The sequence below is a fragment of the Empidonax traillii genome, unplaced genomic scaffold (genome assembly GCF_003031625.1).
Source record: "Empidonax traillii isolate 1590-97213 ecotype Southwest subspecies unplaced genomic scaffold, ASM303162v1 scaffold4:size3804566, whole genome shotgun sequence".
In the NCBI taxonomy this organism is placed as follows: domain Eukaryota; kingdom Metazoa; phylum Chordata; class Aves; order Passeriformes; family Tyrannidae; genus Empidonax; species Empidonax traillii.
Genome location: NW_020955197.1, coordinates 319,603 through 345,678, shown reverse-complemented (window position 1 = coordinate 345,678; position 26,076 = coordinate 319,603). Strand labels below are relative to the sequence as shown.

Genomic DNA, 26,076 nt, shown 5'->3' with positions numbered 1-26,076 from the left:
AGTAACTTTCAGTATTTTTATGCCTTAGGACATGAGAGAGATCTCATGTATGTCTGCAGACTATATTGTACAGAGTCAACGTGACTGACAGATCTTTAGTAAAAGCAACTCATCTTCATACTTTCCAATCCCTGTGCAATGACACAGCAACGTGAAGTAAGGTCTCAGAAAGAACTCCAGCTGCAAATAACCCTGAAATTTTGGGGAATTCACATCAAACCTTACCTTTGCAAGAACTTTTTTTTTTCTGTTAAAGTGAATCAAAGCCCCAGCTCTGAGCACTACCTTCTGGTACAGTTCAGGTCCAGACCTGTATCTCAAATTGTATCTCAGAATTGTTTACATGTTACTTTGGCTTTTCATCATCATAAGCCTTTTGTAAAGGTCAGGAATTCTAATCTGCCAGGGTTTGATCCTTTTTTTTTTTGATCCTTTTATTTAAAGTCTCTGTTTCTGCTGAGAATCTTAAAGTTTACATCTCTGTATTGCATATTTAATATAAGTGAATTATAGCTATATATGTATACATTTTTGTACTGCTTGGAAAAACAAGCATATCTTGGGACTAGAGAATAAGGCTCCTCAGATGAAATAATCTCACTGGTGTCAGTGAGATCAAAGAAAAATAAAGTACTAGTTAGCATAAGCAAGAAAGGTAAGAACTGATTTTAACTAGTTTCAATGTTAGGAAAATTGATGGCCAAACACTGCAAAATCAAGAAGTCCTAGGATATTAATACATTCAGAAAGTGAGGAGTAAAACATAATACTCAAAACATTAAATTTAGGACTACTGACAAATTCTCAGAAGCATTAAATGTAGCAAATATGAACATCATGTGGTAATAAATTGGTATGTTTTCTCCTCTAAAGCTTTTAATCCTCTCTGCGACCTTCAACAAGGTTGACTACTTCTCTGAATGTATCCCCACCATGTTTTAGGCTAGTTAGTATCTGCAGTTTGCAGTTAAGCTTAATAATAATGATAATAATGATTTTAATAATAATATAAATCAGGAAAATAATTATGTTAATTTAGTTGAATGAATGACAACTCAACTGAGGGGCTATGCACTTGTGTTCACAATCCTATTCCCCCCATATTATTTTAAAAGGGCACTACCAATATCAAAGTTGAATAATTTTATGAATGTCTACTAGTTTTTTCAACAGTAAACTCTACAGGGGAAGCATCTGGGCTTTAGGTATCTTTTTCTTCTTGTGTGGTTCGTGCAGTATTTCTTAGTCCTTCTCAGTCTCCTCTAGATGTTCCATGAGATTCTGGTTCCCTATATTCCCCAAACATAACTTGCACATAACTTGGCCACAGACTTGCCAAAGTCTGCCATAAGTATTTTATGATTACATTTCCAAAAGTGTTATCTAAATCTGCCTTTCTCCATTTTCAGACTGAATTTTGGAACCACTAATAATGCATGATCCCAGTTAAAGTTAATGCAGGACTAAAATCAGTGAAGTCAATAGTTGGTTGGTATCCTTAAACTCACAAGCCTTTGAAGTACAGATTCTGAAAAGTGAAAGGTATAAAATCAATAGAGACTTAGAAAGAAAAAAAAATCTGCTTTATCCCCTGTCCTTTTCAGGAATTGTCATTCCTATTCTTACATGTTGTACCTTAAGAGTGATGCTGAGAAATAACACGTTGTCACTCATTATTATAAAATGGTTTTTTTATGATTTCTCATCTGTGATGGAACTGCTACAATCAGATGGAAAACAAACTCATTTTGGTATTTTTGTATCTGTGATTCTTGAAACTGAAATTTGGGGTGATTTCAAGCTGGGTATGTTAAATTGCTGTAATTTAAGGTAAAGGAATGATAGGTTCAGACTACGCAGGCTATAAAATTATTTTCTGTGTAGTTTAGGAAAAGAACCTTTGACATGTCCGCCCGCCAGGAACCCTTTTAACTACATATCCCGTGAAGGTCCTCATGTGCTCTACATGCTTTTTCACATACTTCAAGTACAAGCGCAGTACTATCTAAAATTTGCTGGCTTAAGCACAAAGAAGAGACTATGAAATGTTGTTTCCTTAAATCATGATTGAATCTTATACGCAATCGTTCTTTGGGAGGGAATATGAGACTAGTGAAGGGAACTAAGGGAGCAAGTTTTACGCTGTTAAAACGGAAAGAAAAACAGAGTTGCTATTCCGCAGAAGTTTATTATGTTGTGGGTTTCTTTTTGTTTTGCTTTTGCTTTTGTTTTGATTTGGTTTGATTTTTTTCGCCAGGGTTCTCATTACTCCCGCAGGACCTTTCCCGGTCCCGCCTCCGCTGGGGACGCTGAGGCGCCTCCCGGCGGGCCGCGCGCGGGGCGGCCATGTTGTGTCGCCATGTTCCACAGCAGCACCCAGTGCCGGCACTGGACCTTCCGCAGCGAGGAGGAGCTGTCCCGGCGCCGGGCCGAGGCGAACCGCCGGGCACGGGGCAGGGCCGCGGCCAGCGGGAAGGTGCGCGGGGCCCGCGGGGCGGGCGGGGAAGGCGGGCGCAGGGCGGAGGAGCGGGGCCGCGGGGCGGGAGCTGGGCGGGCGGGGCAGCCCGAGTGAGGCGCCGCTCTGCCTCTCCGCAGGTGCCACAGGGCGAGGCGGTGCTCCTGGAGCTGCACGAAGAACTGGCGATATGCAAATACTACGAGAAGCGGCTGTTGGATTTCTGCGCCGTGTTCAAGCCGGCGATGCCGCGGTCCGTGGTGGTGAGTGAGCGGCGCTGGGACCGGTCTGCCCCGGCCGCCTCTGTCCTTCGCCTCCTGCTGCTTGCGTGGCTCGTTCTGGAGACCGCGGATGTGTTTAGAGCTAATTTCCCTCTTCCAGCATTGCAGTCTGTGCCCGCTTCTTATATTTTTTGTTCGTTTCTGAGCATGCAGCCATTTCAAAAACAGTTGTTTCTTAACGTGATCTTCTGCTTGTGGCTCCTACACTTGCATGAGTGACTGGATGCTTTGTTTGACTGAACTGTTGTGGTTTGTACCCTTTAGCAAAAGGGTAGAAGCAAAGTAATGGTAGGTGGTCGATGGTAACGATTGATTTTACAATAAAACGACGATGATACCATAAAGCAGTCCCCCAGTAGCTAAAGAAGCTGTCCTGCATTCTCTCAAGCACTTGTTTCTCAAGCACTACTGCTTGTCTGACCTCAGAATAAGCTGGATCAGCGTTTGTACTGGCAGTTAACTGACCTACAGAGGAAAAAGAAAATTACGTTGAACTGACTGGCCTTGAACGCAGACGAGTGTTTCAGAAAGGAGAGCGTGGGGACCTACAGCTGAAGCTGAGTCATTAAGATGAATGGCTTGTATTGTGCCCTGTCAGTCCTCCCTTCTTCTGGCAGGTGTGGTGAAGAGTGCCCCACCTGACGATGCCTTTGAAAGGTGGCAGTAGCTGCCATGGCACATTCTGTGAAGCCAGACTTATATTTGAGAAGTGGCCCCTGTGGTGTGCAGTGTGTTGGGATTGCTTGCAACTTTTTTTTTAGTCTTTGGTTTTTAAATTTCATTTGAATACGAGATTTTTCTCATGAAGATTCTGTAGGGTTTTTTGAGCATTGTCTTGCAAAATATGTCTAAAAAAAGTCAGGTTTAAGGTGTCATATTGCAAGCATAAATGAAATATTTAAAGACATGGCTTTGTGTGCGTCGTAGTGCCTTAGTGTATCCTGCATGCCTGTAGTATATATTCAGACTTGCCAGATCTGTGATTTTTTTCTAATGTATTTATTTTTTCTTTATCCATTTTTATTTCTTCCCACTTTTTTCAATTTAGGGAACAGCTTGCATGTATTTCAAACGCTTTTACCTCAACAACTCAGTGATGGAGTATCATCCTCGGATAATAATGTGAGTTATCAGCACTTCCTGAGTTATTCTGTCAAGTGGAACATTAGAGGTATAATCTTTTATATTTGTAAAGACCTGAAAAAAAAGTGAGAAAGGAAATCTGAGAGCTTAAATAGGCGTAAAGGTAAAATATGTCTGTTTCACTTTCCATTTGGAAAAATTTGGTGTCTTCAGAGCATGGTGTTTTGAAGATACAGATTTTCTGAACAGAACTCTTGATAAAAGAATTGATGCTGCATAAATGAGTTGTTTGCTTTTTTGTTTTTTTTTTTTCCCTCCTCAAGGCTAACCTGTGCATTTTTGGCCTGTAAAGTAGATGAATTTAATGTATCCAGTGCACAGTTTGTTGGTAACCTTCGAGAAAGCCCTCTTGGACAGGAAAAAGCTCTTGAACAAATACTGGAATATGAGCTGCTGCTTATTCAGCAACTGAACTTCCATCTCATTGTGCACAATCCATACCGACCTTTTGAGGGATTTCTAATTGATTTGAAGGTAATAGAAAACTGTTTGATACGCTACATGCTCTGTGTAGTAAAGTAATAAAGTCTGTCATGTGTTGTGTTAGAAAACTTTATTTCCTTTTGTGCCTGTGATCTTAAAAGATGTAATTACTAAAGTGGTTACAGATACTTTAAAAATGGTTATTTATGGTCTTTAAGCTTTTTAGGCTATTTTTTGGAAAAGAGGGAGGCTTGCTACTTTTTAGCTTTGTGAAGTATTGATGTTTTGTGTGTTCTGAGCTCCCAAACAAGGAGGAGCAGCCACTTACTTTCCTAAATATTTACTTTTTAGACTCGATACCCGATGCTGGAAAATCCTGAAGTTTTGAGGAAAACAGCTGATGACTTCCTCAGTCGAGTGGCTCTGACAGATGCATATCTGCTCTTTACTCCCTCACAGATAGCTCTCACTGCCATATTATCTAGTGGTTCAAGAGCAGGAATTAATATGGAAAGGTAGTGTTTTCTTTTTATAGGTATGATTTAAACAGTTTATTTGGTTCCTGTATAAAATTTTGCTCCAGACATTCTTAACTAGTACAGTTGTGTATTTATTGATTGTTAATGCTGGTATGTTCTTTAGCTGTGTTTCGGGATTGTAGTGGTACTATTGGTTTCACTTTCAAAAAGTAGCTGATAAATGCAGTTAGTTGGTGTCTGGTTTTTACATGCCTTGGGAAGAAGGAAAAAAAAGAAACCTGACGACTTTGCCTCAGAACAGCATAGGATTTTCAGACTCATCTTAATGATTATGGTGAAGAAAGTGGAAATACAGTAGAAATTGAGAGTTTCTTAAGAATCACTTAAAGAAAAAAATGAGATTTTTAAGGTTTCAGAGTCAACTGAAATGACACTGAAGTGACAGCTATTAGGCATGCTGAAACTAAGTGCTATATTTGGCTGGTACAACTGTTCATTTTCCATGGAAACAGACTAATGCTAAGGTGCTGTTTTAAATCAGTCCCCGCTTTCCTTTCTGTGACCTAGCCACTTGGTGTTTGCACAGGCATTATTATCAAACACTCTGGTACCTTTGCTGAAATGTGTAGTTTGTTTGGTTTGGTTCTCATAAAAACAGAATATATGCCTTCCTTAAGAAAAACAGCTGAGATAGTTCCTGTAAGGAATTGTACCTGGCCTGTTATAATCACATGCCTGTGGGCATTTTGCATCCGGAGTGTTAACGCCTGCAGGCACAGGGGTTGATGCGAAATGCAAAGAGTTCTTTTTAAATAAATTAGATATTTTTAAATAAACCTCCTCTAAAGGAATCTGAGATCTCTCTCGTTCAAAAAGAAAGAGCGTTCTCTACAGGGTTCACTGTCCTTTGAAAATTGCATAAAAATATTCAGGTGCTTACTTTAACTTGAAACTTGATTTCATTCCTAGATCTGTATTCTGTACTGCTTGTCCAAAAATTCAGAAGAGCTCGTTTGCAAAAAGTACTAAAATAATTTGTAGATAACATAGGAAATGAGGTAACTTCGTTTGCATGTTCAGGAAGAACTCAAGTCTTTGTGACCTGTCTGCACCATGCAGTTGTTATAACCTGCTCATTTATTATTTTACTTGAGTTTTTGCTGCTGGACATGAGAGAAGCGAATGCTGGGTCTCTGGACCTGGGAGCAGGTGCCCCTGCAGAAGCGGGGCAGAACATTGGAGGGGTTTGAAAACCTGTCGTTCCCATGATGGAAGGGATAAAACTACTTGGTTGTTGTGGGTCTTGGTGAGGAGTGTTGCTCATGTCTGTTGGGGTTTTACCCAGGCACTGTGCATATATTAGTGTTCTTACTAAAAGGAAGTTTGAATCTCAGTGGGAAGAAGGGACCCACAGCCTCTTACAAGACAGCATTTAGGAATGGCTTTTAGCTGCCAAAAAAAGGAGGCCTGTCTTGCAAGCTCTGTTGTCTGTTGGTCAGTCTGAAAAACACTCTTCTGTAGTTTTGGCTTGTCCCATAGTCATACTGTGCAAGAGTGTGATGTGTTCATAGAACCTTAAACCTAATTTAGCTCTGTGGGGCTTACTTAGAAATGTTGAATTCTGCCCTGTTGGAACTTCAGGTTTTCACGTGGCTGGGGAATACTTTTGTCAAGTTCTTACAGTGATAGATTTGCTTTTTTATCACTTTAAAGCATTTACATAACCAAAGGGTTCTTACTTAGTCTAATCATAAAGCTCTAGCAGATGTAAATAATAAATAACACACTTACTGCCACAAATAATAATGACACTTCAAAAATTTATTCTTCCATGTCTCTTTGCAGCTATTTATCAGAAAGTCTTATGCTGAAAGAAAACAGATCAATCTTATCCAGACTACTAGATGACATGAAATGTAAGTAAACATTGGAAAAATATGATAAAGAGTATCTCTAAAGAACTAAAACTCATGTTTTTCCAAATGACTTTAAGCAGAAGGGTGTGCTTGCAGTGGTTTTCTTCGCCTCAGGGCATGCATAAGGTAAATAAAACATGGGCAGTGTGGATGGACCATGTGGATAGAAGGGAAGAAAACACTGAAACACAATGAACAAATTAAACAAATGTAAATTAACAAATTATTAAATAAATTAAAAGGGAATTGGTCTGCCTGATGCCTTCAGACTAGCAACTGACTTAAAAGTGAGAAATCTATTTTGGGAACTAGATAATGGTTTTTGTAAGACAGGATTAAATGACTTTTCAAGTCACTGTGTTTTAAAAATTGCAGCTTCAGGCAAAGCCTGCACATTACTACTACTACCACCACCACAGAATATCTTTTGTAAGCTGAATGATTGATGTGAAGTGATATGCCAGGATTTCTACTGCACTTCTGGTTTGCAGCTATGAACATATCTCAAAAGACGCTTAGCTTCACTAGTGTGAGAAGTATATATGTGTGTGTATTGTACAAATACCAAGAATACTAACATGGTTTAGCTAATAAGTAATAATCAGTGGACTATATTCCCTTTTTTAATTAAGTGAAAAGGCTGGAATATGAAATTCTCAGTAAGTGATCAGTTATTTGATGCTTTAGGCTAATGCATGCATTTAAAATGAGAGCGGTAGCATTGAAGCTTCAGTCTTTGGCAAGGCTGACTTGAGTAGTGAATGCGCCATACAAATCACCAGGGTCTACATAATCAATTTAAATTGAATTTACAGAACTTAAGGTGCTCCTCCCTTTCTCTTCTTCTAACAAATCCAGTCTTCAGGTTTCCATTGCTGAGATCAAAAGGGACGCTTGGATCACTTATTCTTTGCTTCCATTATCCTGGAAAGGAGTTTTGGCCCAAAGGCAGCTCTTCTGTAAACATATGATGGTTGGAAGGAAATTTGTGAAGCATTTGTAAATGACTTTTACAAAGCTGATCACAGAGAAAAAAATCTTGTTTCTTGAAAGGTAGCTGTAAATGTAATTTGCATTGTTAACAAGACTGAAACCAGTCTTTTTTTAAGACAGAGGTACAATGCTGAATGCAAAACACTCCTGTGTATTTTGAAGCTTGTTAGCACAGTAACATGAACTCTACATTATTAGAGTTTACCTTGAGGAAATCCAGAGTGTAGTGATGCTAATGGCTTGCTTCAGTGGAGTTATGATGAGGGAAGGAAGGATAAAGTGTTGGCTCAAGCCTGGCTATGAGGGATAAGCAATAGCAGCAGCCATGCTGCTGATAAGCTTGTCATGGACTGACCCCAGCTGGACACCAGGTACCCACCAAAGCCACTCCATCAGTGACCTCTATAGCTGGACAAGGGAGAAAAAAGATAATAAAAAGCTTGGGAGGTAAGATAAGGGCAGGGAGCAGTCACTGGCCAGTGACAGTTGTGGGCAAAACAGACACAGCTGGGGTAAATTAGTTAAATTAACTGCCAGTCAGATCAAAGCAGGATAATGAGAAATGAAAACCAAGTTTTCAAAGACTTTTCCCCTGCTACTCCCTTTTTCCTGGGCTAGGCTTCACTCCTGAAGTCTCTCCCTCTAGCACAGCAGGACTGCAGTCAAGCTTGTTTGTGCCACTCCTTCCTCCTCAGGGAGAGGACTCCTTGCATTCTTCCCTTGCTCTGGTGTGGTGTCCCTCCATAGGAGACAATCCTTCATGAAGTTCTCCAGCATGAGTTCTTCCCATGGGCTGCAGTTTTTCATGAACCGCTCCAGCATGGGGCCATTCCATGGAGTGCAGTCCTCTGGAAATGCATTGCTCCAGTGTGGCTACTCCATGGGGTCCCAAGTCCTGCCAGCAAACCTCCTCTGTCCATGGGTTTGCATGTCCCTGCCAGAAGCCTGCTGCAGCATGGTATTTCTAGAGGATCACAGCCTTCTTCAGGCATATCTACCTACTCCAGAGTGGACTCCTCCATAGGCTGCAGGTGGATACTGTTGACTTCCATGAGCTGCAGGGGCTGCCTCACCAGAGGCTCCATCAGGAGCTGCAGGGGAGTCCTTTTTGGTGCCTGGAACACCTCTTACCCCTCTTTCCTCCCTGACCTTGGTGCCTGCAGGGCTGTTCTTCTCACATATTCTCACTCCTCTTTCCAGCAGCAATTACTGCTGCACAGGTGGGTTCCCCCCCTTTAATCTGTTATCCCACTGCTAAAGGGCTCAGCCTTGGCCAGTTGTAGGGATCTCCTGGAGCTGGCTGCCACTGGCTCTGTTGGACACCGGGGAAGCTTCCAGCATCTTCTCAGAGAAGCCACCCCTGTAGCCCCCCCCCACCAACATCTTGCTATGAAGACCCAACACAACAAGGCAGAGCAGAAATTATTTATGTGCTTAGAGCTGTGTTGTTGCCATTGTAGGCATGAAAAATCTCATCAAGAAATATGAACTGCCGAGGGCTGAAGAGGTTGCTGCTCTAAAACAGAAATTAGAGAAGTGTCACACCTTTGAGCTTGCACTTAGTACAAACCTGTAAGTAGATCTTTGATGTGTTAAAATTCAACTGATTTTACTGGTATAGGAACATTAATTTTTTATCTATATGAGTGATTGAAAATGAAAACCCCTAAATGTGCACACTGTGTTCACGTGCTTGCTATGTGAGAGTCTGCTGGAAGCTGAGAACCAAGACTCAACATGGTGCTTTCAGTAATACATAAATACATTCTTTTGTGCTGATTTGCGCTGCAAGCTGATTATTTTGTTAACACAAAACTGGAATCCTGGGTGGCTTCTAAGGTCTGGCCACTTGATGTTGTATGCAATGAGAACTTTAAAACCACGTAATTAAAACAAGAATCGGTGTAAACGGTTAATGTTTTCTTAAGAATTATGTGGAGGGCAAAGAACTTGCTGATTTTTCTCCTCTGCCCTTTTCACTTCAGTAGACACTGTGAACTTCCAGCATGCTGCTTGTTGAGGCTTTGGTAGTTTTTTATGTGACAAGTTTGCCCATAATCTAATATTGTGGTCAAATAAAGAGAGTCTAACTTATAAAAATACCCGAACATTTCACTTCTTGTCTGGCTTAGGAAGAAGAGGAAAGGTTATGAAGATGATGAATATGTTGCAAAGAAATCCAAAATGGATGAGGTCAGTAAACCTTTTGTACAGGTACTTGTTTTTCCACCCTTAAGTGCCAAGATGAAAGTGACACAGCTACTGAGATAAACTCATGCATCTGTATTACTCTTTTACTTGTTGCTCAAACCAAATACTTTTCAACTTATTTTTTTGTTTTCAAATGAGCCAGATTTCTTACTAGCCTGTGCTTGGAAGTGTTCTTGTACCTCTCAGTCTTTTGTGGGGAGGGGGAAGAAAATGCATCCTTCCTGCTGTTTCTTGGGATCTGAAAGTTTTTATTTACTTTATTTGGCTTCTTGCTCAAAGCAGAAGTCAGATTCTGGACTAAGTTTCTGCATCAGCCACTTTGCCAGCAAGGCTTGCATGAATTACAGATGGGTAGCTACTACTTCGGGTTATAAGACCTACTGTAAAAAGGGTGGAGATAAACTGATGAGGGTGACTCAACAAATGAAAACAGAAATAAGGTAGTCCTTTGCATCTGATATGAACATCTTCCAGAACTTTTGTTTGTAAAATGGACTGGAAATTGCAGAGAGTCCATTCTGGCAGGGGTGAAGAACTATGTTTACCTCTTGTTACTAAAGACACTAACATCGTGAGACTCAAAGGCACTCTTGAGTATGGCATTTAGAAAAAAGTGCTAATGGCTGAAGAGGGTTATCTGCCTGATAACCTGATAATCTGAGGATAAAATGCAAAATCTGTGTCTTTTATAATTCAGGGAGTCTTGCTATTATAGATTATCAAAGTACGTTGATGCTATAGTGTCAAACTAGAATCTAAAAAATTATTTGAACAAGATTATAATAAAAACAGCATCGAAGGTTGTGTTTTAAGAAAATGTGGAACCTTTAATGTATTTTATAACTATGCTGTAAAACCTTTGACTAGTGTTTACTCCAAATGCTAGTCTTAAAAAGCGTATTGAAACAGGCAACTCCATAAAACGGGCACTGGCAAAACTCCTCACTTTCTGACAAAGTGACATAGAGAACAGCTCTAAATGAGCTCTAGAGATTTCACTTGTTCCCTGCCCCAGTTTAATTTTAATTAGCTATGCTCTATGGTTTGAGGCATTTTTGATTTTTGGAGCTTGTTATTCATTCATATTCATAATTCTTTTTCCAAAGGAGTAACCTGATTGGATCACGTAGCCCTACAGCATTTTATGATAGGCTCTTGCGCAGTTCCAACAGTTTCTAAACTCAGGACTTTTCATTACTGATGTATCTGAACTGCCAAGGGTTTGTACTTGCATAGTTCCAGTTTTAAGTAATTGCCACACGCAAGAGCAGATCTGAGCTGGCCAGGACCTGACAGAGAAAGTGTACTTAACTTTTTGAAAGCATATAGTGTGTGCGAATTGCTCAGACATGGAGGCTTCATTAATCCTGTCCTGAGCCTGTAGTATACAGGTGCACAGTCAGTTCTAATCTACTTCTAGACATTGTTTCAAATTATTTGTTTACAGCTGAAGGTTAGTATCAGTAGCAAGGCCAGAACTCCTATGGAGAGCTCATCAGATTGAAAGATAGAGGAAATACACAAGGTAGTGGTTAAGCACAGGTGACTCAGCTTCCAAGGTGATGACGCCATAAAAAGCACAGGATACTAGTAAGAGGTTGCAGTATGAGGAAATCTCTACACAGCTGTAAGAAGCATGAGCTAAACCTCAGGCTGGTGCTGCAAGGGGCTGCTCCATGACTGTAAGAGGAGGTATGGATAACTAGCTTTAAGTCTATAGGGCTGACTTGCCACAACTTATATTTTTTTTTTTAGTCTTTACTCCGTTCATGGAATCCTTCTGTGAGTTCTTAAATCCTGACCGTAAAGAACACATAGGACATTACATGCACACCTTGCTCAAGTTGTTATGTTTTTCCCTTCCGTTAGGAAGAGTGGACTGATGATGATCTCGTGGATTCTGCATTACCTTAAAGGAAAATGGACTCGTATGCCTCCAGGAATGAGTCTGGAGTCAGGTCTGATCCTACCTGCCACAGGTTCCTTATCTTCTGTGTCATACAGCTCTTGTGCTTTTCATCTTGGCAATAAAGCCTATTATTTTACTAAAATAAAATTAGTTGTGGTTCCATTAAACCCTCATCCCTAACGGGTCAAATATTAACAAGAAATACTTGCTTTTAGAAATCTGTCCCTTGTTTCTGGTTTGGGAACAGTTTGCTGTGGATGAAGTGTAGGGTTAGAGCGTGACAGCCACTACTTTGCTTCTTTTTCATATACCCTGTTCGAATATAAACAGTTCTACAATACACACACTTAAATGCAGCTTTGGGGGTTGCCCAGTTTCATTCTCTGCTGCATTTTGTATGGAAGCGGTAGATCAGCCAGGCACCTCTGTACTCCAGCATTTTTTACTATGTCGTAGTGCCTACACCCAGCCACCTCAATCCACAAAATAATCCATTTTATATACTCTCTTAAGATCTAGGTGGGGCAGAATGATAGTTAATTACTTAGACTCCTCTCCGATGCAGTTTAATACAGACTTCACAGGGTTATGGGAAAAATAAAAAAAAAAAAAAGACTTCTATAGTACCGAGGTCTTATAAACAGGTGTGTTGTTACTATGAAGAGCATCACCTGTGCCTGCTGAGTGCAGTACTTGCGACACTTGGGAGCTCTCAGCTGCAGCACTGGACTCTCATTTCAAGGAAGCAGTTCCAGCTGGACACCAGGGCAGCACAGCAGAGCCACTATACTACTACAGCAAAAACATGAAAGTAAACTCTCTGTGATTTCATGTGACAAGGAACTGAAAAAGCAGTTCTGACAGACAGGAGAAGCAGCAGTGTTGGTGTTCTAATGGTGTATCAACAGCAATCACTTTAATAATTTTATCATACGAATATCTCAGTCTTGTAATTGAATCTCAGCATCCTTTTATTCCCTATTATTAGAGCACTGCCTACAAAACTAACACATGGTGACGTGGCAATACCCTCTGAACCAACAGCACATTTTACTTTTCATTTTTTTAAGTACTCTGTGGCAGTGCCATGGGCAAGGACACCTTCCACTAGGTCACGTTCCCCAAGCCCCATCCAACTTGGCCTTGAAAGTTCCAGGGATAGGGCAGCCCCAGCTTCTCTGGCACGGTGCCCATGCATCACTACACTCAGAGGGAAGAATTTCTTTTTATTAAATCTCAACCTACCCAGGATGTTTTAACATCTGCTTTCTCACCTTGTGATGTACAAATTAAGGTGCATGAACAAGGTAATCCTGTTTTGAGGATTTATGCTGAAAAAGTGACAGACACAACATGAACATTTTAAAGAAAAACGCATGTAGAGACACTAAAAAATTTCCACAGCAGCCAAAGTTAGCGAGTTTCCATACAGTTGATACGCAGCTTGATTTATTTTAAAAACTCATTTTTCACTTATAAAAATAATATTTATGCTAGACGTACAGTACACAAAAGACCAAACAATACCTATTTTATAAAATGGTTTAATGAATGCATGCATGTCTGATACAATGATCAATAAATTTACTGGATTCAAATTATTTACTGTTGTAAACATTTTACAAAAGCATTGTGATTTATCCGGATATACATTCTTGATGGAAGAACTATTCAGACTGAATCAGTGGCACATCAAAAAAATAAAGCTGATGAGACCCATTCTGCATATTCTCTTTCAACATAATTCCAGCAAGAGAAACAGTATGGTATAAAAAGTGTACAGTAAAGATTGTTCCTACCATAGCATCAAATTCTGAAAACTGTAAATACAAGTTAAAAGTGGTTGAAACAGTCAAAAGTCATAATTATTGTCACCAGTCAGAAATTACAGTAAGAAATGTTATCCAGTTATAGGTGGTTGTCAGAACAACACATTTCTTCTCATGTCAGTTGATAATTGTTTTCCAACCAGACAGCAAAAACTTTGGCAATCAGAGGTGCTGAAAATAAATTTCAAAGTCCAAGACAGTCACAGCATTTTCACTGCGGAGGGTGAACTCTACACCAAGGCTCAGAGGTTGTGAAAACTGTTTCCAAGTGGAAAAAAAAGTGCAAATGTCCTGCACAGATAGCTTAAAAAAGCTGCTGGTACAATTATTCACCAACAGGATCTTTGTTTTCTTTTTGCATAGTTCACACATCACTGGGAATGTGACAGGGTGTGCTATTTTTGGCAAGAGCAAGAAGAAAGTGATACTGGTCTGAGTTGCCGTATCAGGCATGCTGGATCCATGCAGAATGCAGGTAGAGGGCTGCTACCTGATGTTGTTAGACACTGAATACTGATTTTGTTTTTGTTGTAGCAGTTCAGTAATGGCCAAAAGCTTCTTAAGAACATGCTGCAGAGAGAGAGTCAGTAAAACCATACATTAGCTACTGGAAACAGAACTATACTACCTGAGCAGCATTTTCAGCATCAGCCCATCAGACCTGTGAGTAGGTAGTTTAAATATATTAAAAATAATGAAAAAAAGAAGTCTCTGATTCCTTAGTCAGTAAGAGAAGTCTACAAAAGCACTTTGAACTTTGCCTCTCCTCCCATGGATATTCTTGCTGCTTCGTGCTTTAACAGGGAGGCAGAGAAAAAGCACAGAGGTGTTTGCCAAGTTTACAGGTATACTGGCAAACTAGCAAGGATAAATGAGGTATTAAAAGAAAGCTAATTTAGTTCTCAACTGAAAGAAAGAAACAAGAACTGAAAAATTATGACCCAGAGAGCCTGTCAGGATATAGTAATTTTGTGTGTTTAAGGCTAGAAACTAAAACTTCCTCTGAAAACTAAAAAGAAAAAAATACCCCAATTTGGTTTTGTTGCATGAAGAAACAAAACTATGGACTAAGTATTTACCTTCACAGCTAATAACGTCCTGGTGAAACGCAAGTATTTTAAAATGTTTATCAGTTACATTGCTACAGAAATACTACAAAAGAATCCCAGTACTGCTGATTAACTCTGGACATGCCACCTGTACCTGTGATGTGCTCGATAACCCTGCCTAGTGTTACCTTACCTGCATCACACCTCGCTCATTGCTGAGTGTCCGAAGCTCGTCCGAGTGTGCCACACAGATCTCATGCAGGGCTGCCAGATCCCGGGACAGGTCAGTCCGAGAGTGCTCTGTAGTGTCCGGGAGCTCGGGAACATTCTTTAACAGAACAAAGACAGATTTAGGATGCCAAGACAAATTTTGGTCTTTCTGGGTAAATCTCAGTCCATCTTTCTGTTGTGTATTATAGAGCACTGGGCAATCACCAACCACATGACTTTCAACAAGGGGATGTGCTGGATTCTGCACCTGGCATGGGGCAGCCCTGGATGTATGTAAAGAATAGGGAATGAAATGCTTGAGAGCACTGCCATGGAAACGGACCTGAGGGTCCTGTTTGATGACAAGTTGAGTATGAGTCAGCCATGCCCTGGCAGCCAGGAGGGCCAACCGTGTCCTGGGGGGCATCAGGCACAGCATCGCCAGCCGGTCAAGGGAGGGGATTGTCCCGCTCTGCTCTGCACTGGGGCAGCCTCACCCTGAATATTGTGGCAGTTTTGGGCACTTCAATACAGGGAAGATACTAAGCCATTAGAGTGTCCAAAGGAGGGCGACAAAGATGGTGAAGGGCCTTGAGGGGAAGCTGAACAAGGAACGGCTGAGGTCACTTGGTGGGTTCATCCTAGAGAAGAGGAGACTGAGGGGAGTTACAACTCATTGCAGTTGCAACTTCCTCATGAGGAGAAGAGGAGGGGCGGGCACTGATTTCTTCTCTGTGGTGACCAGTGACAGGACCTGAGGAAATGGTCTGAAGTTGTATCAGGGGAGGTTCAGGTTGGATATTAGAAGAGGTTCTTCACCTAGAGGGTTGAACTACAATATACGGAATGCATGCAGTGACACTTTCGGCAATGTTAACCAAGATTCAACCTTGTAATTTTTAAACAAAAAATTAACTTCCATTTCTGGTCAAAACCATGCGACAAATTAGACATACAAATTTTTGGTTTAGAACATGTTTTTAAAGGTCTGTATTGCTGGCCAAAATTTCTAGTCTCATAGCTATAAAATCTATTTTGAGCTTCTCACATTTACAGAGGCACTAAATTAATAAAGTCTAACAAGATATTTAATGGTTTTAATTCCATATAACAGACGAGTAATCTGTAGTCTCTAAACATGCATAAAAAATGTATTCAGTTATAAGCATTCCAAATTGATGCATTTCTGAGCTAGTTAATAAGAACTGTAAAGAATTTTAATTTATAATGCTTCTATTTTTTTCACTACTTACCCCAAGTTCGTCCAAGAACATGATCATGCGATGTTTGTTGCTCTTGATGAATGGATTTACCCCTTCCATATATGGCTCCTGGTAATTTTAAAGAGCATTCATTAACAAATTATTGCCAAGATAATTGTCTCATCTGAAGTGAGCACGGTGCAGTCAAGGCAAATGACACTGCAAAACAGGTATGCAAACTCGAATAATGTTATCTTTTTTCAAGTGAATTTCTAATGTCTGATCTGCAACCAGTCAAAATAATACAGAATTCAGTATTTTCTTGTATCCACAAGATTGATAATCTCATGTTCAGAATTTCTTACACATTGATACTGATATTAATTTGCATTAAGATGAGTGTCTCTTGATACCTGGATGCAATGAACAGATGTTCTACTTTCAGGGGCATGATCAGGAATAAGTGTCCACTTTCCTGTTTTTTTTTTTCATTCACTCTTGCATTCCAAGTTCTGTGTGTCAGAGAAACAACTATATTGCCAGCCTGAAGTCACGTTAATTATGCATACATCAACAAATTTATTTTTAGCAATGTTTCAGCCTGGGAACTGAAATAGACCAGTGTGGTGGTTTTAATCTAGGCCTTCCCTGGTTACCAGTTTGTAACCAAGGAAGGGGCAGTGTTCCCAGTATTCCATACAATTTTTATGTAAATCGTGGTATAAATAAGAGGGGAGAAGCGGCCTGCCCTCCTCTTCTCTTCTGCTGGAGTTCGGGAACAGTGGGTCCCTGCATTGGTCTCACTTATCTAAGGCTGAGGCCTGCAGCATCCACTGACCTGCCATGTGGAGGCTTGGAGAGTGCTGGCAGTGTCTGCCAATCCTGCTTTCTAAGGGATGTGGCAAGATTTGCTTTACTAGTTATTTTACTAGTTCTCGGGTTTGATTGCGCATATCTATTCGGTGTCCCTTTTTATTTCCTTTTGTCCCTTTTTCCCCTTTCCCTGTCCCTTCGGGGGGTGTTTGGATTCCCGTTTGCTGTGTACATAGCATCTTAACTGTAATATACATAAAATATATTTTTTTATATAACTAGCTTGATTTTCGGGTTCTTCAATTGGCATAGTTTTTTTTTTTTCCTTTGCCCTGGGGGAAGTAGAAAGAGGGGAAGAGAGGGGCTGCTACTGGGGGGTTGAGCATTTGGCAGGGAGCCAAGTCCAAACCATCACAACCAGTTACTGCTGGCATTCTCTTAGTCTTATAATTGAAACTTTATTGACAGTTTGGGCTTTTTAGTGCAATATATACACTTGATTTAAAGCATTAATTATGTCTAGCAGTGTGACAGGGAGTACACACAGAGTTCTGAAGTGTTCTTCCACAAAAAACACCAATCTAAGGAGTGATAAATCCAAGGTCAGAGTGGGGTAGGAGAAAAAGTCAGAAGTTCTGCATAAGGAAATAGCAACAGATTTTTGCATGCATTACACAGGTACATGTAAAAAACGTACAGAAAACTCAGTTCGATGTTGTCTTCTGTGTGTAAAATTATACTCACCTTAGCTCCAAATTCAACCAGATTTGCTAAATTCTGCACAGACTTGGCGACCAGCGTCAGTGTTCTTGCAGCAGTGGGGGAAGGAGAATCTGCCAGGAATGCAAAGGAGAGAGTTATGGGCCATTCATTTAAAATTAACAGCAGTCACATATAAAAAATATTTTTAGTTAAGTATATTTAGTAGTATATAACATAAAGTAATTTTAATAGTATAACATCATGTGAAAGATGTCACTTGATGAAATAAAACAAGTTGCTTCAGTGATGTCCAAAAAAATATTTTAATCTGACTTTTTATTCCTGCAGTCACAGTGCAACCCAAATTAAGAGGTACCTAACCTGCAAACTACCCTAAGATAATAAAATGCTAAAGAGGGGTTCCAGGCTGTGTTTCTCAAATGCTTTCTCCAAAGCATGTATAGAAATTATTACTGTGCAAGACAAAGGAAGAAACTCTGTTCAACACAGTCCTTCTCATTTAATACAGCTTAAAGACTGATGATAGAAAACATGCTACATTGTCTTAAAAACTGTCTATGAATAAAGAAAACAAGCTTTTCTGAACTAGACTTTTTTTCCTCCTATTTTTCACCCTTTCTGAATGCTGCCCCTCTTTCTCTTATCTTTAAGATTCTATATTTGAGATTTTACTGTATTTAATGAGTCAAAAGACGTCTCCAATGGCTGGAAGCCATGTCAGCAGGATGTTCAAACAGGTTGTTCAAGAATGATTTTCTAGGTGCACAAATGTATTCCAAGCTCTACAGGAACATATGAACTTATATAAATCTTGCTCATTTCAGAGACACCACTGAATTCAGCCATTAACTTTGGCAATGCACTGTATCGAAAGCGACATCTGAAGACCCCATAATTCCATTTTTCACACTGCTAAAATACATTAAGTAATTCTAGAGTTTAATTCAAAATGTTATTATTGAATATCAACAATGCATGTTTTTCTGGACTTTAGAGTTACATTGGGGATACTACATCAACCCTGTAAGTGAGAAAAGCATATGCCAGCTACCTTAAGGAAAAGTGAGCCAAGTGACATGGATAACATGACTTTGAACATAGTATTTGAAGAAACTTCATATTTTGCTGCATTAGACATTACAAGTGATTTCGTATCTCCTGCTGTATAAAGTATAGATTCAATCTGAAGCATACAGTCACCTGAGATGATATTAAACATCCTTGGGTTCAGGATAGCGGGACAAATCAGTCGAAGAAAAACAAAGCCACTGAAATGGAAAGAAAATTGCATTTTTTTCAATAGTATTACAGAACTAATGTAAAATTGGCTAGTCTTTAAGGATTCAAGTTAGCATGGAATCTTGCTGAGACACAAAACACCAAGCAACCAGACTGTGTTCTGTGAAAATATTAATTAATTAAGATCATCATTCTATGAACTACAATGAAAGCTGAAAGAACAGGCACTTAGATTTCAAGTGAACTGTTGAAATCACGTGGGAAGAACTTAATTGTGAAGTGATAATGAAGCCAATCCCAAAACATGCTGGCTTCAAAAAGGAGAAGCCCCTGGTCTCTGACCTCCCAAAAGTTCTTCATTATCTGCTACTGGGACTCAGCCACTCACTCCCCCAAGCCATTGTAAGGAGGAATGCAGGAGTGGGCAAAGGGAACCTCTCTTTTGGCACAACACAGCCTTAGTTCAGCTTAGGCTGGTCCATATCCTGATGACAATACGCTCCAGCAGAAAAATAAGGGATACGCTACTTTCCTCCATGAAGTAAGTGCTGCCATCTAGAAAGCTGGAAAAAAAAAAGTGCTCTTTTTTAACTGCAGAACTAGTTCAGTTCATTCTGCTGATGCCAGAATAGCCTTCAGCAGCATGAGAAAAACTTAACTTTCTGCAAACAGCAGAAGTGAAAGCCATCCACTCAAGTTAACCTCAACTCCAGCTAACTGCTGTACAATGAAGTGACATACAAGCCAACTGAGTAAACCCGTAATAGCAGTAACTTTGTCCTTGGACACCACCAGCAGGCTGGTTTTCACTACAGCAATACCAGAGTCTGACCACTTATGAAAAGATGAAAGGGACCTTACACTACCTTGCCTGTTGATAAGTATACAGTGATGGAAATGTCTTCATTACTCAAAAATGATAAACACAGTAGTGAGGTTAATGTATCTTCTGTATGTCCAAGACACCTAATATATTCTGTTATAGATTTTTTTTTTACATCTCTAAGAAACACAAACTATGGGCTGGTAAGAAAACAGCCATAGGTTAAGCTAAAGTACTTCTTATGGTGTGAATTTAAAGCTATGAAGAAGTAATTAATTTTGAAGCCATAGCATAGCGTTGAGGGCCAACGAGGTACCAATCTAGCAGCAACTCTGCTGATAGGGAAGATTTGGTGCTTCTTACCTTGGTTAACCTGCCTAAATGAAGAATAAGCAAATATCTACACGGGACCAGAGACAAATGGCAGCATCTTCTTCTGACTGATACAGTAGGGAAGATACCAAGACATAAAAAAACTGTTTAGCTACCTCTGAATATTTAATCATTCCTAAATGAAAAGTAGTGCAATAAAAGGTAATAGGATCACTGAAGGCTGTGAAACTCCATACTCAAGAAAGAAATCCCTTGTATCCACTTGTGCAAACAGAACACCACAAAAGCAAACGATCTAGTATTTTTAGCATCCAGAGGAGGCCTTTGGGCAAACCATGAATGTGAGCTGTGTATCCACTAAGGAAAGCCAAGTGGTCCTCTTTGTTGCTGGGGAGGAACAGAAAAATATATGGAATTCACTGCTGAGCTTTACAGCCTTCCAGTAGAGGTTAGCCCCTCTAAGTATGAGGGACTCTCATAGTAAGAGCAGTCTCCATTTGAAGGCAATGCCCCTTAGCAGTATGGAATACAAAATGATAAATACAAGCCAAAGACAAATCCTCTGAAAGATCCCTCCAGGCAAGATTAACCTCTGCCAATAATTTAACTGCCTGACACCAGGAAAGATTTTTGTTTGACCTGCCCTGGCAATGAACAGAGAAGAACTTGTGTGTTGCATTGGTTTAATAATGTAGATTGGAGTTTTGATGCTGGTGTGAGTTCAGAAGAGCCAGGTTCAGTAACCTCCCGTAACATTTTTAGAGGAGCTCTGGAATGTTTCAACATGATTGGACAGGAACACCATAAATTCAACGTTAAAACCATTACGTCAAGCTATACTGACCTCTACATTACATCATTTTATTCTGGAAAGGCTCTAAGAACATGACTAAGAATCTAGCAAGCTCCTAATCTTTAACTGGGACATCGTGCCTCAGTATCATAAATATCTTAAACATGCAAGCATGCACAGTTTTGTCACTGAAAGAAACACAGATACGCACGCTGCAGTATGTCTTTATCATTGCTTATTTTCAGAATAAAGTTGACAAGTAACTTACCTAACAACTCTGGTTCTCATGGTGGTATTAGCTGGCCACTTGTTTTGAACAGACTTCTGTAGGCACCCATAAATATACCTCAATGTCCTGCAGAAGTAGTAAGTAATTACTCATCAAACTTACAAATTCAAAAATGCTGGTCAGAAAAGACCTAGAGCAACTTCCTGCTTGATGCAGAACTATTACCAGCTTTACATAAATAACTTAGACATAAGCTTTAAGTTACAAATTAACTCTTAGTTAAAGCTAAGTTAACAAATTTATAAGTTTTCTATTTCTAAAGTTTATATTAAAAGGTAAATTTATAAATTACAGGCAAAACACATTCTATATACCATTCAGATCATTCAGATGTGCTTTAAATGTTTTATAATTATCTGTTTCCTGTTCCTGTCTTTTTAAAGAAAGGAGAAATAAAAAATGAAACCATCAAAATTGTCTTAATTAAATAACTATTCTTTCCATAAATGAGGGATAGTGTTTAGAAGTTAAGCAACCACTGTAACAGTCCTCTCCCATTAAAAGAAATACAAAAATTTGTGGCGTATTTCTGCAAATGTTGAGCATGGCACCATATCCTTAAGAGCAGCGCACCTTTCAATGCTAACCTTGCCAGCAGTAACATGACACTTCTGTGCTACACTGACATCTCAACATTGAGGGTTTTTTATGCCTTAAAAGCTAATGACACAATGGAAGAAAACCCTGTGTACTGTTTCACTTTTTGTGAAAATGTGAGATTGATTATTTTTATTGTTCTTTTTTTTCCCCGACGTCTTGGATCTAGTAGCTTTTCCTTAAAAGAAAAACAAATGTGCAAGAGGCTTTTGTAAAAAGCATGGAAGAAGTGTTGCTTTTTCCCCAACATCTATATTCCTGTGTTCCTATATTCCATACAGCAATCCTAATATAAATCAGTAAGAAAATCTTTTTAATGTGCAGTGCAATTCACAGAATCAGGAATTTTCAAGTATAAATCTGAACAGAAAAGTGCAAACTTACGGGGGCAGTATCTCTGCAGCCATGAATATTTTCTCCACCAGTTCTGAAAGTATACTGAGTAGATGTGCCAAATTAGTGTTTACATCTTCATTTTTTTCTAACTTTGAGGGATTTAACTAAAACAAAGAGAAAAAGATTAGGTTTCTTCTCCTACCTAGAACTACACAAGTAGTTTCATAATATTATGCACTGAATACTACTTCAAAGTATTCCATAATGAAGTTGAAGTGAAACACAGAAGTTAGGAGAGCCATTTTTAAAAGGGTTCCAGGATAAATAACCATTACTTAATATCACGAACTTTTCAGTTAAAAGTTCTACTATGAATGTTGTTTGAAGCCAAAATCCAGGGAAAAAAATGCCTTAATGAATTCAGTTCCTACATTTCTGATGTAAACAAACTGTAGTTCTGAGAGATAAATAACTGTCTCTAAAACTAATAGTTAATGTTAACAATCACTGGATAATTGTGTCAACAAACCAAGACGTTTACAAACACAGTTCAAGGTATCACCTCACAGGACTGCTTGCTCTCCATTATCTTTAATATGGAGTCTTTCAGCGCGTGATGAACAAAACTCGTTGCTGTGGCTTTCATATACTGCTCCATAAGTGTGCTTGCTAAAGTGGTGGCACGGAACAAGGTAGTAGCTTCATCTGAAAAAATAGACAGGAAAGAGAGAAGTTGAGAAAAGGAGGTAACAGAATGAGAGGAAAAATGTGTTAGCTATTCGACATAAATTGTAACTAAAGGAGGAGAAAGAAAGGAAGATACTGGAGCCCTTCCTTCCCCACCCACCCAGAATTCCAGTTAACTTTAGTGTGATTCAGTGCAGTACCTTCCATGCTTATCTCCCTGTCATTTAGTGTTCGTAACAACAGGGACTCAAGCTTCTCATGAAGAAAAATCTTCAATAAAATGCCAGCCAACAGTGTTCTGTCCTGTCCACAAACATGTGATAAGGCATAGACTACATGAAGTTCTTTCTGGAGTATAAGCTGAAAGAAAAAAAAAAAATATTCAGAAGCTTCTCCTAACACATAACAGCTTTAGAAAAAAATTATACTGTATATATATATATAAATGTTACTGTAAATATTATTTAATTATGTCAACCAGTGTTACTGAGATCCATCTATATGAAAAAACTGAGTGAGTTTTTACAGATAAACCACGGAAAGTTAAACAAATTCACACCTCTTTAAATTCACTGTACTCCTCTTCTGGCATGATCTTCTCCATGGAATATCGTGCTCGAACACGCAAAGATCCTGGCTCAATACCCTTTAATGGTACATGGGAACTGAGTTGAAACCACTCATCTGTTGCATGTCCTTTTTGTAATCGGCTTAATTGGCAACGCATAAACACTTAAGAAAAAAAAGCATTGTTCAAGTACATTATTTCCACCAAAACAGTACTATTATTGAATAAAAAACCTGTTTTATTATCAGCACGTCATCTTATTTCAGAAAAAAAATACTAGTAAGAGTAAACAAGAAGTCTGCCATCAATATATTAACATTCACTTCACTGGCTTAACAGAGTCCTGCAAACTGAAGAAGAAATAAGGCATTCTGTAGAGAATGTATAAATATAAATTCAAAAATGCCACACGATTACTGACATGGCTTCCCTTTTAACACCCAAGTAAGTAGGTGAAAAAGTGCTACCCTATAAATCCAGGTAGCAGTTTGAAAATAATATCTGGTGTTGTCTAGAATTTACTATTCCCTTTCCGGGCTCCGGCTGACACCACCATTGGGTCTGCTCCTCCACTACTTTGTTGCTTCTTACTATTTATTATTAAGTGTTGTATGGCCTTCCCAAACACTGACATATGTATTTCCTATATACTAACTCCCAGGCTAAGTAACAGTTTATGCATATTACGTAAAAAACTGCTCTCAAGCCCTTGCTGCCTGATAATAAAAGTCAACTCCAGAATGGCCAAATCCGTAATCAGCCTCTCAGTGGTGCTGGTAACTTGAAATTGCCAAGCAAGATACAGCAGCTGGGAGCATGGGCTCACCTTGAGCAGGTACATGTGTCCCTGAATAGAAGGGGTTTTTTTCCACAGAGAAAGGGCCCAGGTAATTTCACAGGCAACAATTTGCCTATGAAACACCCACCATCCTCCAAGAGGAACCCACAGTTAGTTTTACTAACAGTTTAGCCTGTTAGTCTGGATCTCTCAAGCAAACATCCTCTCTTTCCATGACTCTCAATGAGATCTGCTTTTAATTTCCTCACATGAAAAACAAAACAAAAAAACCCACAAACTGAATCAGGTTCTGCAAGACCATTCAAAATGAGTTGGAAATCATCTATTTTAGTCAAAGTTTCCCTGCAGATCTTACAAAACAAAACAAACAAACAAAAAAACCCACCACCGAAAAACATTACCACCACCAAAACCAAAAAATCCTCCCACCAATAGATTAGCACTGTGGCACAAGTTACAGGCCAGTAACCAAATATAGTCAAACTGAAAACAATTCTGATAGGCCTTGGAACAGACAGCTCTGAACACAACAGAAAAGAAAAAAATCTTGGAATAAATTAGAAGGGGACAGAGAAGCCATGATGTCCGAGCAAGCACAGAGTTGGAGCTGCTCAAGAACAAGTATGGTGGGAAACAAGAAACCCTGAAGAACAGAAAAAAACAAAACTAGAAACATGTTGTGTGGTAGAAACCTGAACTTAAAAAAAATATTTTTTTCTATCTAAGAGCTTCAAATTCACATTCTTCAACCCCCTTCTTTTCAAGGAAACTGACAGATTTTACCACCTTGCTCTTAACTTGCTGGAACAGAAACAAAACCACAGTTAAAGAAGCAGCTGTCTGGGTAACATGAGGAAAAGAAATTATCGAAAACTTGTGTAAAAGGCGGAAGAAAATATAGATCCTTTCCTATTCAAGGTAATATGGAGGTAACTTCAGGTTCAAGTCTCAGTGGTAATAAGGGAAGCAGACAAATGAGATATAATGGAAAGAAAAAAAGGACATTTTCTTCAGAAACAATCAAGAATATTTTTTTAATAAAGAATTGTATCTTTCCCTTTCTCACTGGAAGCAACCAAAAACCTGAAAAGGAGTTCCATGTAGTCAGACTTAAAACTCCATGGAACTCCATTTTGTGGAACAGACTAGTACTAAAAGTTTCTCTTTCCTCTTGCTTCTCTTGCTTTTTGGTAAGCAGAGTCTAGTCTAGAGCAGAGCTAGGAAAGGACCAGATTACTGTGCGTTTTATTACTAAACACCATGCAGGTTATCATTATAAAAGCATTGATGGAAAACTTCTTCAACATCCAAAATATACAGAGACAGAAGTATGGTGAACATAAAAACCAGCCTGATTCTCTTGTGACAGTGCTTGACAAAGTAATAAAAACCCACACAACATATCCATTGCTGAAACATATAAGCATCTTATCAGAAAAAAATACTTACATATATCTGGATCTTTGCTCTTCTTTGTTTTGTTACTAAGACTTATCTCAAATCTATTAATATCAGATGAAAGATCACTAGGAGAAAAGACAGAGAACCTCATTTAGTACTATACTTGGCTGGCAATTACACTTTTCCTAATTTCATTTCAACCCTCAGCTATCCCTATCAGCCAAAGACATTAACAAAGGTAGTTAGATTCCTATAAAAAATTCTGCCCGTGCAGAATTTGGCTGAAAAGTTGGTGCTGTATAAGCTCATAGACAGTGTTTTTTAAAATACAGTTAAACAATACACAGTGTTAAGAATCTTAAATGCAATGCAAATTACTAGTGAAATTCAGTAACTCAAGATGATTAAGACTTACTCAAAGACAAATTCTTCTGACCACACAGGGTTCTGTCCTTCCCTAATGTGTGTTTTTGCTACCTGGACGCTGTTCAGGTAGATATTACAATATGGATTTGTAAAATGCTTTACTGGGAGCGTATGAGCTTCTTCTACATGCAAAATGAGACTGCTGACCT

General features: G+C 39.2%; 2 protein-coding genes across 6 annotated transcripts in view; one reads left to right on the top strand and one right to left on the bottom strand.

Moving 5' to 3' along the window:
- Positions 1 to 2,344: 2,344 nt before the first annotated feature.
- CCNH (cyclin H) lies at positions 2,345 to 12,759 on the top strand. 4 transcript variants are annotated; one of them, XM_027911601.1, is made up of 9 exons: positions 2,345 to 2,476; positions 2,596 to 2,718; positions 3,785 to 3,858; positions 4,143 to 4,353; positions 4,654 to 4,817; positions 6,627 to 6,697; positions 9,151 to 9,262; positions 9,823 to 9,883; positions 11,771 to 11,947. In XM_027911601.1, the coding sequence occupies exons 1-9, from the start codon at positions 2,360 to 2,362 to the stop codon at positions 11,813 to 11,815; spliced, it is 978 nt and encodes a 325-aa protein (XP_027767402.1). In that variant the 5' UTR covers positions 2,345 to 2,359; the 3' UTR covers positions 11,816 to 11,947. The 4 variants fall into 4 exon arrangements, with proteins under 4 accessions (XP_027767402.1, XP_027767393.1, XP_027767383.1 ...); XM_027911592.1 differs by lacking the exon at positions 9,823 to 9,883 and having other exon boundaries at positions 2,605 to 2,718; positions 11,771 to 12,759; XM_027911582.1 differs by lacking the exon at positions 9,823 to 9,883 and having other exon boundaries at positions 11,771 to 12,759.
- A 464-nt stretch (positions 12,760 to 13,223) lies between these two features.
- The window catches only part of RASA1 (RAS p21 protein activator 1), a 51,756-nt gene continuing 38,903 nt past the window's right edge, over positions 13,224 to 26,076 (bottom strand). The window contains exons 14-25 of one of the 2 annotated variants that reach the window (XM_027911566.1): positions 25,917 to 26,074; positions 25,550 to 25,626; positions 23,293 to 23,465; positions 22,934 to 23,093; positions 22,609 to 22,751; positions 22,095 to 22,210; positions 21,093 to 21,179; positions 18,837 to 18,904; positions 17,658 to 17,746; positions 16,152 to 16,229; positions 14,882 to 15,016; positions 13,224 to 14,209 (exon numbers count right to left, since the gene is read on the bottom strand). In XM_027911566.1, the coding sequence (XP_027767367.1) occupies positions 14,126 to 14,209; positions 14,882 to 15,016; positions 16,152 to 16,229; positions 17,658 to 17,746; positions 18,837 to 18,904; positions 21,093 to 21,179; positions 22,095 to 22,210; positions 22,609 to 22,751; positions 22,934 to 23,093; positions 23,293 to 23,465; positions 25,550 to 25,626; positions 25,917 to 26,074 (1,368 nt within the window). In that variant the 3' untranslated portion in view covers positions 13,224 to 14,125. Of the gene's footprint in view, positions 14,210 to 14,881; positions 15,017 to 16,151; positions 16,230 to 16,578; positions 16,720 to 17,331; positions 17,747 to 18,836; positions 18,905 to 21,092; positions 21,180 to 22,094; positions 22,211 to 22,608; positions 22,752 to 22,933; positions 23,094 to 23,292; positions 23,466 to 25,549; positions 25,627 to 25,916; positions 26,075 to 26,076 lie in introns of those variants that run through there. The other variant, XR_003574389.1, reaches the window with a different exon arrangement.

Coding starts and splice junctions, on each gene's coding strand:
- CCNH (XM_027911582.1), top strand. CDS start 2,360: ATGTTCCACAGCAGCACCCAGTGCCGGCACTGGACCTTCCGCAGCGAG. Junction 3,859..4,142: donor TATCATCCTCGGATAATAAT/GTGAGTTATCAG, acceptor TCCCTCCTCAAG/GCTAACCTGTGCATTTTTGG. Junction 4,354..4,653: donor GATTTCTAATTGATTTGAAG/GTAATAGAAAAC, acceptor TTTACTTTTTAG/ACTCGATACCCGATGCTGGA.